Genomic DNA, 16,212 nt, shown 5'->3' with positions numbered 1-16,212 from the left:
ATCTGCTCGAGCAGACCATTTTGCTGGCAAAGGGCTTGCCTCCAGAGGCGTTGTTAGAACACCTGCCTTTCTAGATGCCGTTTGCTCTCATTGGTCTTTCTTGCCCCTGGAGAGTTATGATGGGTGGGATGGACAGGCGGCTGTCTTGCCCTTGAAGAAAAAAAAATCAGCCACTCAGATGAGCGCATAGGAGTGCTGCTCCAGCATCCAATCACCTTTGAGAAGGGGGATGAGATGTTGGAAGGAAAAATAGCTGACAGAGTGCAGAGTAGTATGGTAGAGTGGTTTAGCTCTTTCTCCAGGAGAGGAGAGAGTGCTCAATTGTCTCTGGTGATGAGCCGATCTTGTATAGTTTAGACTAGGGGTTCATGGACTACAATTCCCATCAGCCCCTGCCAGCAGGGACTGATGGGAATTGTAGTCCATGAATATCTGGAGTGCCATAGGTTGGCCACCCCTGGTTTAGACTGATTCTGGGGAAAGGGCAGGCAAGTGTGGGTAGAATCCTGTGTGTGAAAGAGGAGCTGACCTTGTGGCTAGTCAGTAAAAGTCTATCTGTGCCTGAAAGCATTGTGGAAAAGTCTTAACTACTCTCTGAAATCATAACCCCATTTAAATTTTTGTGCCTCGGCTAGGTCGCTACTAAGTTTACCTGGAAACCTTTTTACTGCTGGTTCGTTCCTTTAAAACCAGTCTTCTATAAATAAATAAAATCTCATTTTTATACATTAATCCAGCCCTAGTGATCTCAATGAACTCCTTGTGCACCTACAAAACTTACTTCACAGTAGCGAAGCCAAAGCCTGTACACCCGCTACCTGAAGAACACCTGGGAACTGAGGGGAAGGTCTATACTGCAAAATGAACCCAGATCCCAACAAAGTTAGGAGACTTCGCACATCCCCTCAGTGGGAAAAGCAAAGGCTTGTCACAATGGGAGACCTTATGCAGAGGCCTCAATTTCTGTTCACTCTGCAGGACAAGAGACTAAAGGACCGTTTGCCTGTAGCTGAGGCTAAGGAAAAGTTGCTGGAGTATAGTAAAAGAAGTGAGTTGAATTCAGGAGCTATACTCTTCGTCAAGAGCCAGAGCCGATTCTGGAACTGCCAGTTACCTGTTGATGTGATAAATCAGTTATATTAATTTATCTTTGCTTTGGTTTAGAACAGCACCACACAGGAAATTCTCCTTTGTCCTCTGTTCATTCCAGGTAGAACGCCAACACTGATGACTGTTTTTTTCTCCCTGTATTCACAATGTCATCCTTGCCACTGTTGCTACGTATGGATGACTTTTGTGATCGAAGGCAACTTGCCTGTGACATTTAGTTTAAAAAAGCAGGCTATGGTCAAGCTGCAACCAGTAATTTCTTCTTCCTTTCCCTTTACAGGCTCTCTACAATTCAATCAAAAATGAGAAGCTTGAATGGGCAGTGTAAGTATATTATGTGGAATTAATGAGATTTTTTTTAAAAAAGACATATTCCTTTCATGGGATCTCATTTGGTATGCGGGCAGCAGAACTGATTTGTGAACTTACAGAAGTCCACCTCAGCAATCCACCAAGTACTTCTATTGGACAACTATTTATTAAGTTATTTATTTAACTCCATTAACTTGCAGGGCCTACAGTGCAATTGTAAGCAGTGTGATTCCTTTCTGAACCCGCTGAGTTAAATGGATTTAGAAGAGTATAATTTTACGTAGGATTTTTTTACTTTTCAGTCTGCCTTCCTTGCTGAGACTCAAAGCATAATGCATAGTATAACTCAATAACTGTCCCTACAAAGAGACATCTAATAAGCCCAGTTAGTGTAGCATGGTAGCTACCAGTCCTAAAAAACGCTTTTCCTGGGAGGAAGCTCTATTGACTACAACAGGATTTACTTCTGAGTAGACCTGCTATGCCAGCTTCCCTAAAAGATTTCTTACATCTGCCCTGAGTTCACTAGTTAGGCGAGCCATCGTCTATTCCGACTCTGGCCTCCTGTTAGGATTTTAAAAGTGCCTGCTTCATTCGCTTGCATTTCTGCCCTATTATTTGCTCTGCTATTTTACTGCAATACCTCCATTTCCATTTGCTTCATCAGCCTACCTTGTAGGATTGTAAGGGTCACTGAAATAATACATATACAATCATTTGAACCTTGCAAACTGATATCTGGCCTAGAGGTTTATTGTCAGTTTAATACTGGAGGTACGATACCCTCTTATGCTTAAAAGCAAATATGCCCAAGCCGTTCTTGAGTACAAGGGGCATGTCCTCTCCTTATAGTTGTGGAATAATCTGATGAATATTGTCCCCTGTCATCCTGCCCGGGAATGAAAATACTTTCCAAGAAATAGGGATGCTTCTGAGATTTCACCCTACCTGTTGACTCTAGCTTGGACTGCACCTGTTGACTGTAGCTTGGACTATATCTTTGAACCTTGATGGAGCCCAACTTCTTTCTTTTGGATTATATAATTGTCCTTTTCATGGGGGGTGGGTGAGCAGTGGGAATGATACTGCATGGAAACTCTGCTCTGTTGGGCAGAAATGCCTCCTTTCTGGTCTTTCTTTTGGTACACTAGTATGTTTTTGCAGCCGTTCTGGAATTATTGCTCTCCAAAAGCTTTTGTGGTTTAATGGAATAGGCAAGTGGAATTTTAAACCCCCTGACTTTGCACAGTAGGAGAGGTTGATGGCTTTGTTCTCCTCTGGTCACTGTAGCCTGCCCATGAAATAGTGGATAACCCTTCTGTAACAGGAGGCCATGCTGGCAAATTCTGCTTTATCCTACCAGCCACATGCCTGCTGCCGCTCCAGTTAGCCAACTGAGTTGTCAGTGATGAAAAGCTGCTTGTTAAGGGTGGGAGACATTTTTATTCGGCTAGGAAACTTCATCTCTGAGACAGAAATTAAATCCTCAGTTTAATCTATGGTGGCATGAATAAAACACATGCTTAGATTTCTCCCTTTTATCCATGAGGATATTGTGTTGGAACTGCTAAACAGAAACTCGTCTCGGGTTGGGTTTCCTCCTGTTGGCTGGTTGTCTGCCATTTGTCTCTTGATTAAGTACCGATTGCTTGGCAACGAGTTGATATTAAAGATAATTACTTGCGAAAGGCCTAGCGTACCCCCTCTTCAGCTGCTCTGGGGAAGTGAACAATTGGAATTCAAAGGCAAACATGAGGAGGCAAGTCTGTGCCAAGGCACTTTAATCATTCCCGTTGTCTTCCTGACTTTTTGATTTCCTTACGATGCTGATGCTCCTTGTAACCACGGAGAATTCTGGCTGCTGTTCGAAGGCAGGATTGCCAGTGTCACTAAGTGATTCAGGCAAGATCGTCTCTTTTATGGGATCAGCTTTTGATGCTGGTGTATGCTTATGCAAGCTCGTTTTTTTTTTTTTAAATGCTGGCTTTCACATTATTAAAGCACCCAACTGCACCAAAAGGCAGTGGTTGGATCAACGATGCCACTTCGTGTGATGTGGAATCCTGAGAGGTTTGAGCTCACGTAGAATTAGTGTGCAATATCATAATACTGTTGGTGGTAACAGATACATTATTGGACTGGTTGTGGTTCCTCAAGATGTTCATGTGCAGTCCTGCTTTTGATGTCATGTGGTTAGGGCATAAACTGTAGAGGATCATAAAGGGCAGCCTTGCACTGCCTGAAGCTAACTCCCTTCATGAACTGGTCTTCTCAGGTGTCTTCTCAGGTGCTTCAATTGCATGCAAGACGACTTAGCAGCAGTCACAATCATGCCGAATCTTCTTGTTCCTCCAGGGGCTGAGGAAGCTAGATCTGTCTTGATGACCAGTTTTTCTAGGTCAATGCCATCTTGCTTACAATGGTGCCATCAGACAGAAAACAGCCTGTTGTCATCTTGGAGACTCTTTTCCAACTGCCAGAAAAGTCAGAGAAGAGAGATTGTTATGTAGGTTATTCCATGTCACAGAGGTGGGCCAGCACAGTAGAGGATGCCAGAAAGTAGGCAGAACATCTGAGAAACTATCATCTGTGCTCCCTTTTTAGGCAGCACTAGGGGTAAATTAAGGTGGGACTTGTCTCAATCGCTTGGAACTGAGTAACCTTTCCTAGAAAGCCCTTGATGTCAGTGATACTCATGGAAAGGATAGTCTAGACATTGTCTCTCACATTTTCTCTCACATCACATCTTCCATAGATGGGTGAAGAGAGCAAAGGAACTATATGGGAAGGAGAGTTGGAGTTGGAGTCCTACTGTACTGCACATCCAACTCCCAGATCTACAGATCCAGTTGTCTGGCTATAGCTAGTTGATAATGATGATGAAAACAACAAACTAACATCCTCTGTTTTTCATAATTTTGAGCCAGTGTGGGGTCGGCTTTCAAATGTCTGACTAGGATCTTTGAAATCTGGATTCAAATCCCCATCCAGTCATGGAGCTCATTGCATGACCTTGGGCCAGTCATGGGTGGTGAGGGTAAAATGGCAAAGGGGGAACTCTCTGAATTCCAGCCTGAGCTCCTTGGAGATAGGGAGGAATAAAAACTAGCTGGTTAGGTAAACCAACACCATCACAAAATCCAGAGACTTCCTCCCCAAATTCATATGCCCATGGCCACAGAAGCTAATTAGGATTGCCACAGACAAGCACAACCATTTTGGTCATCCCAAGCGACCTCCCTCCTGGTACCAGGGGCAACTCCCCAGCTGCTCTTCGCTGTAGCAGAGGCAGGAAGGCACAGGGCTAGTTGATACCCTTCCGCCTCTGGTGTGTTGGTTACCCAAGAGCCTGATCTAAACACAATATTCTGCAGCCTCTCCAAAGCATGTGGATGAAAGAGCCTTTTGCTAACTCTTTAATTAAAAAGTGAAGCCCTACAAACCATCATGGAGATATTCTGCCTAATGTTTGGAAGACAACGCCTCTTGTCATCCATTTGATAGCCAGGACATGTGGCCCATTATTCTACCAGGCTGCCCCAAGGTTGTGCAGTTCTGTCTCCCCATTCATCACAGTCATCTAAACCTGGCAGAAGTTTGGAATCATGCAAGGAAAACATTTTTTAATGTTTGGGGAGGAGGGGTTTGTAAATTTTGGGGGGGAAATTGAAAAATATGCAGTATTTACTTTCTTGTCAGACCTAAAGTTATTTTACTGATTTAACAACATAAAATGCATCATTTATAACTCCATCAGCATATAACATTGTATCATTTAGAATATTTATGGTATTTGAAAGTATAAATGTCTGTAACAAAAATTGCAAATACATCCAGAATTGAGAAAAAGTACCAAACTGCTTAACTGAGTTTACCTTACAACATATATCATATTTTGTTGTTATAAGAGCTAGGAAAAAGTAAAAAATTAAAGGCAGAAAGTGAATTCTGTAGCAAATCAAAGAAAATGCATTATTTGGACATAAATACTCTTTTACAGCCACCATACAGTTACTAACATATTTGGATATCAAATTAAATTTTATAACATTGTAAACACTGACCTCTTTGATAATATGTGATATTATATATACTAGTTACAATATATTAATTGTAGCCACAATTATTTACATTTAACTATATATGTGTATGCTGTATATGTCTACAGCATATAGGAATTATCGTTATCACATTCTGTAGATAGTAAAAAAAAATGTTCATACACATTTTGAGTAAAATGTTTCCTTTAAAAACTCATTCTAAAATATTTCATGGGAGTTTTCCCCCCCAAATATCCTTAAAACATAATGGAACATGTGCAAATGTCATTGAGGCCACCTTACCCTCAGTGTAGCTCAGAATTGTATGCTCTGACTTGTATTAATTCATTACCTTTGGAACCCCAAATTGGGTGAAAAGGTAATATAGAAATATTTTGAATAAATAAAATAACAATAAATATTCATTATCTTCTCAACATCTGCTACCTGGGATCTCTTAACTTGGTTATCCTCAACATGGCGCCTGTAGGCTCTGTGGCATCTGCTAATATGTTTCATGGTGCCTGTCTAATTAGTTCTTCCCCAAAGCAGTGAACTAATCCTGGCTTTCTTCCACCTTCTTGAAACAAGGAGTGCTTCAGAAACCCATGAGAGGAATCTGTATCTTCAAGGAAGACTCATTCAGAAATAGTTTCCTCCATCACAAGAGGACATGTGACTTGCATCCCCCTAATATTTTGTGATTGTAGCAGATGTTTTGTGGTCAGCTGTATGCCACATGGCAGCCATTTTGTGATAGCACCCACTACCTGAACTCAAAAGCCAAAAGGCTCAGCCAGATTGGCAACCCCTGATTTAACTGATGGTGTGAGAGATGAAACCGAAGGCCATTTGCAAACAAACCATGTGCTCCACCTGTGACCCTAATTCAGTGATTCGGCCCCGCAAAGAAAGTGTGTGGAGTCAGAGCTATTTTGTGGCGGACAGTGCTGCTGTAGCCATTTTCATGAGAAATATTTTTCTTGTTTTGAAAGAGCTCATAGCTCAATAGTAGAGCTCACACATACTGATCACTGGAGGTTCTATCGCCAGCATATCGAGTGAAAACATCTTACATTAGTGAACAAACTTTTTATGAGGTCTTGGAGAGCAGCGATCAGTCAGAATAGACAATCCTGGCTAAAATGTAGCGGCGATTGTACTCCGATTCAGACAGGCAGTTACCGTACATACTCGTGTATAAGTCGACCCAAGTAGAAGTCGAAACACCTAGTTTTACCACAAAAAACTGGGAAAACAGGCAGGCCTCGTCTCAAGCCTGCTCCATTTGTTAAAGTAAGGGGGGCGTCGCCAGGAGAGAAATAACTGACTCGCATATAAGTCAAGGGGGGCATTTTTCAGCCTAAAAAAAGAGCCGAAAAACTCGACTTATACGCGAGTATATACGGCATTTATATAGAGAGATCCTGTTCAGTGTAGTGCACTTGAGCATCTGGCATTAGGCTGATTTTGTACACTCAAAGGCATGCCTGGAAGGACTATAAACATAATAATGTTTTGAGACCAGAACAGCTTCCTTCACTGGGAATGGAAAGGGAGACTTGAGAACATGAATGTGAGCTGATAATAGAACTTGACACAAGTGGCTACTTTTATCTTTTAAAAAAAAAGCAATTTGGAATCAAGGACGTTTTGCATAAGGCTGCTTACTATTCATCAATCAAGGCATCCCTAAACTGACAGAAATGCCACCAAGAAAGTGGCCTCAAGAAGGTACGTTCTGAAAATAGCTCTCCCAGAGCAAGTTCCATTAATTTTGAGCTGGACTGTGACTGATTTCAGCACAAAGAAGTAGACCCAGCCACTTCTTTTATTCGGCTGCCTCCAAAGCTACCCGTGGTGGCAACTCATGCACTTGACAGCATTGGACATATGGGGACAGAACTTGGGACTGTAATAGAGGACATGTAGAAGCTCATGGTTCAGTCCCTAGCAGTTTTAGCTAAGAACCAGTTTTGGTGGCAGAGCTGAGAAGGATTGACAAGACCTTGGTTAAGCCCATTGGTTAGTGTAGAGTTTACTAGGCTGATCGATTCTGTGTAACAATAGTTTTGTGTGTTCATATGTTTATGGTCCCTTTCCACTCATGCCCTAGATCACAGGTGTCAAACTCAGGCCCTCCTGGTGTTCATGGACTACGATTCCCATCAGCCGCTGCCAGGAGGCCCAATTGGCCATTCTAGCAGGGGCTGCTGGGAATGGTAGTCCATGAACATCTGGAGGGCCTGACTTTGACAACTAGACAACTAGACAACTAGACATAAGAACAGTTTTTTCCCGAATGCCATCACTCTGTTAAACAAATAATTCCCTCGATAATGTCAAACTATTTATTATATATTTATTATATAATTACTGCACTACTTTTTTCATCATTCCTATTACCCATCTCCTCCCAATTATGACTGTATGACTATAGCCTGTGCTGACATTTCATTTTATTTTATGATTTTACATTTTATGTTTTTATTACTATTGATTGTTTCCTGATTGCTTACTAGACCTATATGACAATCATTAAGTGCTGTATCTTATGATTCTTGACAAATGTATTTTCTTTTATGTACACTGAGAGCATATGCACCGGAGACAAATTCCTTGTGTGTCCAATCACACTTGGCCAATAAAGATTCTATTCTATTCTATTCTATTCTATTCTATTCTATTCTATTCTATTCTATGCCCTAGATTGAACCATGTGCAGCTTGGGAAACATAATGCTCTGTAGCCATGGGTGAAACAGATGGCTCTTACATTTTGATTTTTTAAAGAAAGCAGCCCTATGCTCTCCCTTGTTGTCGTGCTTCCAGTGATAACGGAACAAACTGAACTGGTGCGTTGCCAACAAATTCAGGATAAAACAGAACTATGAATCTGATGAGAGGATCTCTCAAACTCTTGCTGTTCTTCTTTCTGTGCACTAAAGGAGCGTTTTAAAATTTCCTGCCGTCATCGCAGCGAAACCTTTGCCGACGTGTCCTTGGTCAAATGGCGTGTAAAAAGCTGCTGCACGATTTTTGGCCAGTTCGGTTTGTTCTTTTAGACTCCTAGCAGTTCCAGTAGTTCGTGCAAGCGGATTAAATGGTACACCTGTTTACGAACTGTGCAAGACTGCAGTATGAACATGGTCTCCTGCGCACAGAAAGCTACCGCGCTTGGGAGAAGATTAGGCTAGATTCCTTCACAGGTTCTAGTTGGGGAATTTCTAAAAGGCTGGCCTTTCAGTATTGTGAGTCCCCCGTGAGCACTCTGCAGCACAACACAGATTTTACTGGCGCATTCATGTGCTTTTATGAACCATGCCTAGCCTGATCCCCCCCCCCCCCCGGGAGCACCTTCACTTTTAAGCACAATTGAATTAGTATTCTCAACACACACAGGGAAGAGTAGAAACATGACTCCCTCCGTATTAATTGCAGCTGGCTTAAATTATCTCCCACGATCAGAGTGAGTGGCACAAGCATCGCAAAACATACTTGGTGCTCCTTTTTAAGAATCTCCTTTACTTGACATTTTTCTAGTTGCAGTAGTAACTACGGGGAATGATACCCATCTCTGCTTTTATATACTAGGTTTTTCTTGTATTGTTTGGAATAAGGTGCTGCTTGCTGAATTCTGTCTGTCATGAGACAGTTGAGCATGTGTATGTGTTTTCCTGCCCCATTCTTTAATGTGGTCAGTATTGAGAGAGTAATATCAACAAAATACAGACCCCCTCCCCCTGTGGAAATGGTATCTTTCAATCTGAGGGACAATAGAAGAAAGAAGACAATGGAGGCAGAAGGTAACAAGTGAGGAATAAAGAAGGTACCAAGTGGGGGTACAGTTAGGGTGACAGGTTAAGCCGAAGGAAGGAAGGAAGGAAGGAAGGAAGGAAGGAAGGAAGGAAGGAAGGAAGGAAGGAAGGAAGGAAGGAAGGAAGGAAGGAAGGAAGGAAGGAAGGAAGGAAGGAAGGAAGGAAGGAAGGAAGGAAGGAAGGAAGGAAGGAAGGAAGGAAGGAAGGAAGGAAGGAAGGAAGGAAGGAGCGAGCTATTCCACTAACTGTTCTGGTTAGGAGAGTGTAGGAATGCAAGGGCTCATGGGAGAATGGGTGGAGACCTCCGAAAAGATTCATTTTTTTGATTCTGAATAAGAAAAATTATGTGGAATGGAGATAGAATTGGTGTGATGTCATGACACTGAACAGAACACTTGGGTCTCTCCTGCTTCAAGGTCTGTCTCTTCCTGTATAGACCTCCTCACAACCAGTTTTGTTGGCAATTCACTTTTATCTTTTGAGTCAGTTGTCCTTGGTTAGCTGTCTGATGTTCACATTGATGGCCCCAAGTTGTAGAACGATCTACCCAAAGATGATTTCAGGTTACCCCTTTGGTTATGGACAGTAGTTTTGATTTACTGAGCTTTTTCTAACAAATGGGGATATGCACTGAGGGATCATTGTGAGAATAACTGTGCTTGGTAGAAAGACTATTTAGATTGGCCTGGACTCTTTTGTTTAACTATGCTTATTTTAATGTGGTTTTTAATGGTTCATTATAATTTTTGTAGCGATCCATAAGCAGCTTGTGTTGTTTAGAGAAACGGGGCAAGGTTTTTTTTTTAAAGAACCGCATCCCCATTGGACATGGGTAGGGGCTTTGCAGAATCTGGAATCTGTGAACCTTTACCCCAAAATGTCCACAAGGTAGCCAGAAGGCAGCTGGCTACCTTTGCCATCCTTTGCATCCTTGGGATGCTTAAATTTTTATCTCCTCTTTAAATTTTAAACTGAAGAATTAAATTCTTGAGATTCCCCTGATATTTGATTCCATGTATATGCTATTTTGGAGTTGCAGAGTACACACAGCCTAGATCTAAACCTTCCAATTACATGTTTAAACCCCATGTTATTCTCTTGGGGTGAAATGTGACCTGTTGAACAAAATTTCATTCCCAGGAGAACTGCACAAAGGTTTCCCTTTTGGTTCATATCCCCTAAATATAAATATGAGCCATCCCACCAAAACAAATATAACTTCTTTGCCATTTAAAGTTAGGCATGCGTCATTTTGGACCACAGGACAGAATGTAAAATCACTGAAATAATGAGGGGCTAATTTGTACTTTACCAAAGCCATGTTCTTCCACATGGACTTTGGACAGACATGGTTTGGAAGTTCTATGCTGGGAACTTGAAGTCCCAAGAAATGTAGGGGCTGAAGTTTGTCCATCCCCACTCGTGGTACCATTTTCCTGACCTAAAATGGCCCCGGGAAGCTACTGTTAGCCCCACTTGGGAAACTTACAGAACTACACAAAAGTTGCCCCAAAGGGGCAAATAGCGGTTACCTCAGAAAGATGTGAGTCTTTTCTCCCCAAGTTCATGGACCAGCTCCTTATCTGGCCCTGCAGGGTTGACAATGGAGTTCTCATCATAGAATTCTAACCACATGTTGGTCTGAATCCAAGCCCTTGTGGTTATTACCCTGTGTCTGCCATGTGCATTTCATTGCATGTGAACCAGCCACAAGTTGGGAAACCTTCATGTAGGGAAACCTATTTTATTGTTAATGAATTGATCTAGTACTATGATTATTGCTATTGGTCCATGGGGTTTTGTGCTGCTGTTATTGTCATGGTTGTTGCTGTTATTGCTATTGATATTGCTAGGTCCGATTTGTTAAATCGCCATCGTTAAATCTAAACTTGATTGTGTTTATTATTATATCTATTTTATTGATGTCTAAATTGTTTATTGCTTATAGTATATCATTGTGATGCATTATTATGCTGTTGATATTGTTGTATTATGATCTATTATTGTTGCTGTTTATGCTATGCTTTATTGTTTGTTCACTACTGTTGTTCAGCGCCAAGCCCTCTGGAGGAGGGCGGGATATAAATGAAATGTGAAATGAAATGAATGAAATGAAATGAAAGTATCGCTCCGCTAATTTGATTTAGCGAAAGAAGAAGAAAACCTTGTTCCTTTCATTGTCTCTTGTAAGCCTAAAAGCTTGGGATGGATTTGCCCGGTGACCTTGGCTTTTCTCTCTCTTCCCTAATTTCCTGTAGAGATGATGAAGAAAAGAAGAAATCCCCCTCTGATGGCACTGACGAGAAGGACAACACCAACCAGTCAAAGGCTGTCAATCGCGTTGGCAATTCCAACAATCCATTCCTTGACATTCCTCATGACCCCAATGCTGCTGTGTACAAATCTGGATTCCTGGCACGTAAAATCCATGCTGACACGGACGGGAAAAAAAGTGAGTGTCTTTCAACAGAGGGTCGATTGGTGTGAGTCCCTACATGCCACTGTTAGGGAGCCCAGGAGGTACTGATGGGCCTTCTTTGCAGCTCTCCCTGAGACTGGAGGAGGAATTGAGGGGCAAGTGGAACGTTCCCCGGATACAGATCAACCTCTCCCTTCGATGCTTTTGCTCTCTCATCTCCAGCCTTTGCCATTTCTTTTCTGGCCCATTTCTCTTGCTGAAGACTGATTCAATTCCCACTGGAGTGATCTGGAGATGGGATGGGAGGTAGTTTTCCTAGACTAGACTCTTTACCCTTAGGGTTTTGCCCTTATTCCCGGCATACTGTTGCACGGCCTGTTTGGAATGGGTTCGATTGAGTTTTTTTTTTCAGTAACGTATTAATTTCATTTAGAAATCTTCTTTCTCACGTAGATGCACAGAGAGGTTACCAAGTACATCTTCCTTGTCCTTTGGGGCAGGCCAGATGACTTGTCCTGCATTCTGTTAATATATGCCCCTCACACCAGCAAATACCTTTGCTTGGCTTTGACTAGAACAGAGGTACTTTTGGTGACAAATTACAGTGGCAAACTGTGGAGCAACTGGGGGGGGGGGCGCGAGGAAAGAAAAATAATAAAAGCCAACTTCCAAGTCGGGCAAAGTACTTGCTGTGTGCAGTAAATAAAGTATATGTACTATTTCTTATTCAGAAGATGTACTTTTAATGGGGCCAGACAGAGCACAGTCTAGTTCAGTGTTTTCCAACCTTTTTGATGTTGCAGTACCCTTGACCTCGCGCTTCATATCTCACAGTACCCTGTGGGCGGTACTCCCCTGCCGTCCCCTCCCAGTGCCCCTGCTTGCCACTCCCCAGAGGCATATCTAGGCACAGGGGCAAGGTGGCTCCACCACCACTGGCTTCCAGGTGCCCTCAGGGCCACAGCTGGCTGGACCATTGGGAGACAACACAAAGTGAGGGGGGCCGGTAGCATTGTCATGGTGCCCCTGGGACGTGCTCACGGCACCCCAGGGTACCATGGAACCCCAATTGGTAATTGCTGGTCTAGTTCTTTACATAGCTTTTTGTGTTTTGTTTTCTTAGCTCCACGTGGAAAGAGAGGCTGGAAAACCTTCTATGCTGTGTTGAAAGGAACTGTGCTTTATTTGCAAAAGGTAAGAGCTTTTCTGTTGTCGTCCCAGCCCCATGGTAACTTCCCTAAACTCTTATTAGAGGAAGAAGGAAGCCATGGTTTTTAGTCCTTTCTTATTGGCACATCATTGACTAAGGGGTCACTTCCCATTGGTTGATCTTGAAGCCACCTTTCAGAGTTCCTTTGGATGTTTTAGAAGGAGATGGGAAGTGTGAATGAGTTTGTACTTCCTCCCTCCAAGTTTTGTCTGTGGGAGCCGGAAGAAATAATCACCTGCTTTGGGAGAATGTTTAGCATGGAGAGAAGAAGCATGAATCAAGCTATCCGTGCATGCTGGAAGGGCCACAGCAGTAGTTGCAAGAACTATTCTGATGAGAAGCGCTAAGGTGTGTCAAACATGTAGCCCAGGGGCCCCTTGAGAGGGCTTCTCAGGCCTGCAAGGCAGCTGAGTCAGCCCTTTCTCGCTCCCAATCTGGCCTGTTAAGTCCACTGTGGGCTCGGCAGTCCAGGCACCAACTCACCACTTTCCTGATCTGGCCTGCTTGCTGCTTGCTGGCCTGTTCAGGCACCGCCTCACCCCCAGCTCCCAATCTGGCCTGGCCAGCCCAGCCCATTTCAGGGTTTGCCCTGTCCATGCACCCACCTCACCCCACTCTCAATCTGTCCTGGCGAAAAACCCCCTCCCATTGCCAGTCTGGGCTGATGAGCCACTGCGGGTTCATCAGTGGAGGCAGTCACCCCCCACTGCCGACCACCTCTCCTCGTGTTGATCTGGGCCAGTGAGGCTGCTGCAAGTTTGCCAACTGAGACAGCCACCCCTCCCCAGTGCTGACCACCTCCCTCAGTGCCATTCTGGGTGGCCAAGCCTAGTGCTGGATTGCCAGCCAAGGCAGCCCCCCCCCCCCCCGGCTCAGCAGCCCCCTGCCCCTCTGACTCAACCAAGTGGTATTTATGTCATATATGGCTCTCATAATAAATGAGTTTGACACAAATGTCCTATGTGGCATTAACACTCCCATCTCCTGTTGCTTTTGCCAGACTAGTTATTTTTTAACCATTTATCCAACCAAGAGCCAGCATAATGTATTGGGTAAGAGCAGGTACATCTAATCTGGAGAACTAGGTTTGTTTCCCTTCTCTGCTACTTGAGCTGTGGAGGCTTATCTGGTGAACCAGATTAGCTTTTGCACTTCAACGCATGCCAGCTGGGTGACCTTGGGCTATTCACTGTTCTTCGAAGTTCACTCAGCCCCACCCATCTCACAGGGTGTTTGTTGTGGGGGGGGGGGAGGAAAGGAGACCGTAAGCCCCTTTAAGTCTCCTACAGGAGAGAAAGAGGGGATATAAATCCAAACAACTCCTCCTCCTCCTCCTCCTCCTCTTCTTCTATGGTGGTATAAAATGCCATAAAATTTCAGCCAATTTATGGCAACCATAGCAAGAGGCTTTCAAGGCAAGTTAGAAGCAGAGGTGGTTTGCCATTTCCTTCCTCTGTGGAGCTGTCTCCCTTCCAAGTACTGGCCTTTCTTAGCTTCCGAGGTCTGACGAGATCAGGCTATCCCATGCTGTGTTCCCTCCCATCCATGCTGTGTTCCCTCCCATCCATGCTGTCCATTTAGTGTGGAGGATTGCAAAAGTCTGTTTTCATCGTCATTAGCGAAATAGAGGCAGTTGGTTATAGGTCTTGATGTACTCTGAATGAATTGATCAATCACAATCATATTTGGAAGATGCCTTGTATTGGATTAGTCTAATGGTCCCTCAAGGTCGTTATTGTCTGTTCTGACTGGCAGCAGCTCTCCATGGTCTCAGGTAGAGACCTTCTGTGTCTTCTACTGCTGGTTCCTTTTTTAAATGGGAGATGGCTAGGACTGAACCTGTAGGCTTCTGTAGAGCACAGCTGATGCTCTACCACTAAGCTATACCCGCTCTAAAAGTGTTAGGTAAATTGCCCTTCCCCTGGAAATGCTGTGAATTGTAGTTGTAAACCAAGGCTCTTGAGCAGAGAATGTTCTGTACCTCAGCAAAATATAACTTAAGAACATAAGAAAGAACCTGCTGGATCAGACCAGAGTCCATCTAGTCCAGCACTCTGCTACTCGCAGTGGCACACCAGGTGCCTTTGGGAGCTCACATGCAGGAGGTGAAAGCAATGGCCTGCTGCTGCTGCTGCTCCTGAGCACCTGGTCTGCTAAGGCATTTGCAATCTCAGATCAAGGAGGATTGGATCTTAGCAAGAGACAACCAGGCTCAGACCTGTGGGCTATGCATTTTAAAATAATAAACAATGCTCCAAAGATTCTTGGAAGGAAGCCATGACAATCGATCTGGTATAGAAGATATGATTGTATAGTATGGTTAGAAATATATGTTTGCATAGCATCTCCAGCCTGATTCTAGGTACCATTGTAATATCGCAAGACTATAATTGCATAAGAACATAAGAAAGAGCCTGCTGGATCAGACCAGAATCCATCTAGTCCAGCAATCTGCTACTCACAGTGGCCCGCCAGATACCTTTGGAAGCTCACATGCAGGATGTGAAAGCAATGGTCTTCTGCTGCTGCTGCTCCCGAGTACCTGGTCTGCTAAGGCATTTGCAATCTCAAATCAAGGAGGATCAAGATTGGTAGCCATAGATCGACTTTTCCTCCATAAATCTGTCCAAGCCCCTTTTAAAGCTATCCAGTTAAGTGGCTATCACCACCTCCTGTGGCAGTATAATCCAAACACCAATCACGCGTTGCGTGAAAAAATGTTTCCTTTTATTAGTCCTAATTCTTCCTTCAGCATTTTCAGTGTATGCCCCCTGGTTCTAGTATTGTGAGAAAGAGAGAAAAAATTCTCTCTGTCAACATTTTCTACCCCATGCATAATTGTATAGACTTCAATCATATCCCCCCTCAGACGTCTCCTCTCCAAACGAAAGAGTCCCAAACGCTGCAGCCTCTCCTCATAAGGAATCCTCCAATCCTTCAATCATTCTCGTTGCCCCTCTCTGCACTTTTTCTATCTCTTCGATATCCTTTTTGAGATGTGGCGACCAGAACTGAACACAATACTCCAAGTGCGGTCACACCACTGCTTTATATAAGGGCATGACAATCTTTGCAGTTTTATTATTAATTCCTTTCCTAATTATCCCAAGCATAGAGCTTGCCTTTTTCACAGCTGCCATGCATTGAGTTGACATTCCCATGGAACTATCAACTAAGACGCCCAAAGCAATTTTTCTTCTAGTCATTGAAATAGATACCGAATATTAATGACAGGTGCCGAATGTTTCACATCTGAAGAAAATGTCTGGCAGCTGATGCAGAGGGTGAAGGAAAAAGGAAACTT

The 16,212-nt window shown here is 43.4% G+C and overlaps 1 protein-coding gene across 5 annotated transcripts in view; it reads left to right on the top strand.

Annotated features, from left to right (window-relative positions):
- The window catches only part of LOC125436168 (PH and SEC7 domain-containing protein 3-like), a 172,441-nt gene that overhangs the window by 135,869 nt on the left and 20,360 nt on the right, over positions 1–16,212 (top strand). For all 5 annotated transcript variants that reach the window (XM_048502893.1, XM_048502892.1, XM_048502891.1 and 2 more), the window contains 3 exons: positions 1,391–1,434; positions 11,538–11,731; positions 12,822–12,892. In XM_048502893.1, the coding sequence (XP_048358850.1) occupies positions 1,391–1,434; positions 11,538–11,731; positions 12,822–12,892 (309 nt within the window). The remainder of the gene's footprint in view (positions 1–1,390; positions 1,435–11,537; positions 11,732–12,821; positions 12,893–16,212) is intronic.

This window comes from Sphaerodactylus townsendi, linkage group LG07 (genome assembly GCF_021028975.2).
Source record: "Sphaerodactylus townsendi isolate TG3544 linkage group LG07, MPM_Stown_v2.3, whole genome shotgun sequence".
Lineage (NCBI taxonomy): Eukaryota > Metazoa > Chordata > Lepidosauria > Squamata > Sphaerodactylidae > Sphaerodactylus > Sphaerodactylus townsendi.
This window is presented reverse-complemented; position numbering and strand designations above follow the sequence as displayed.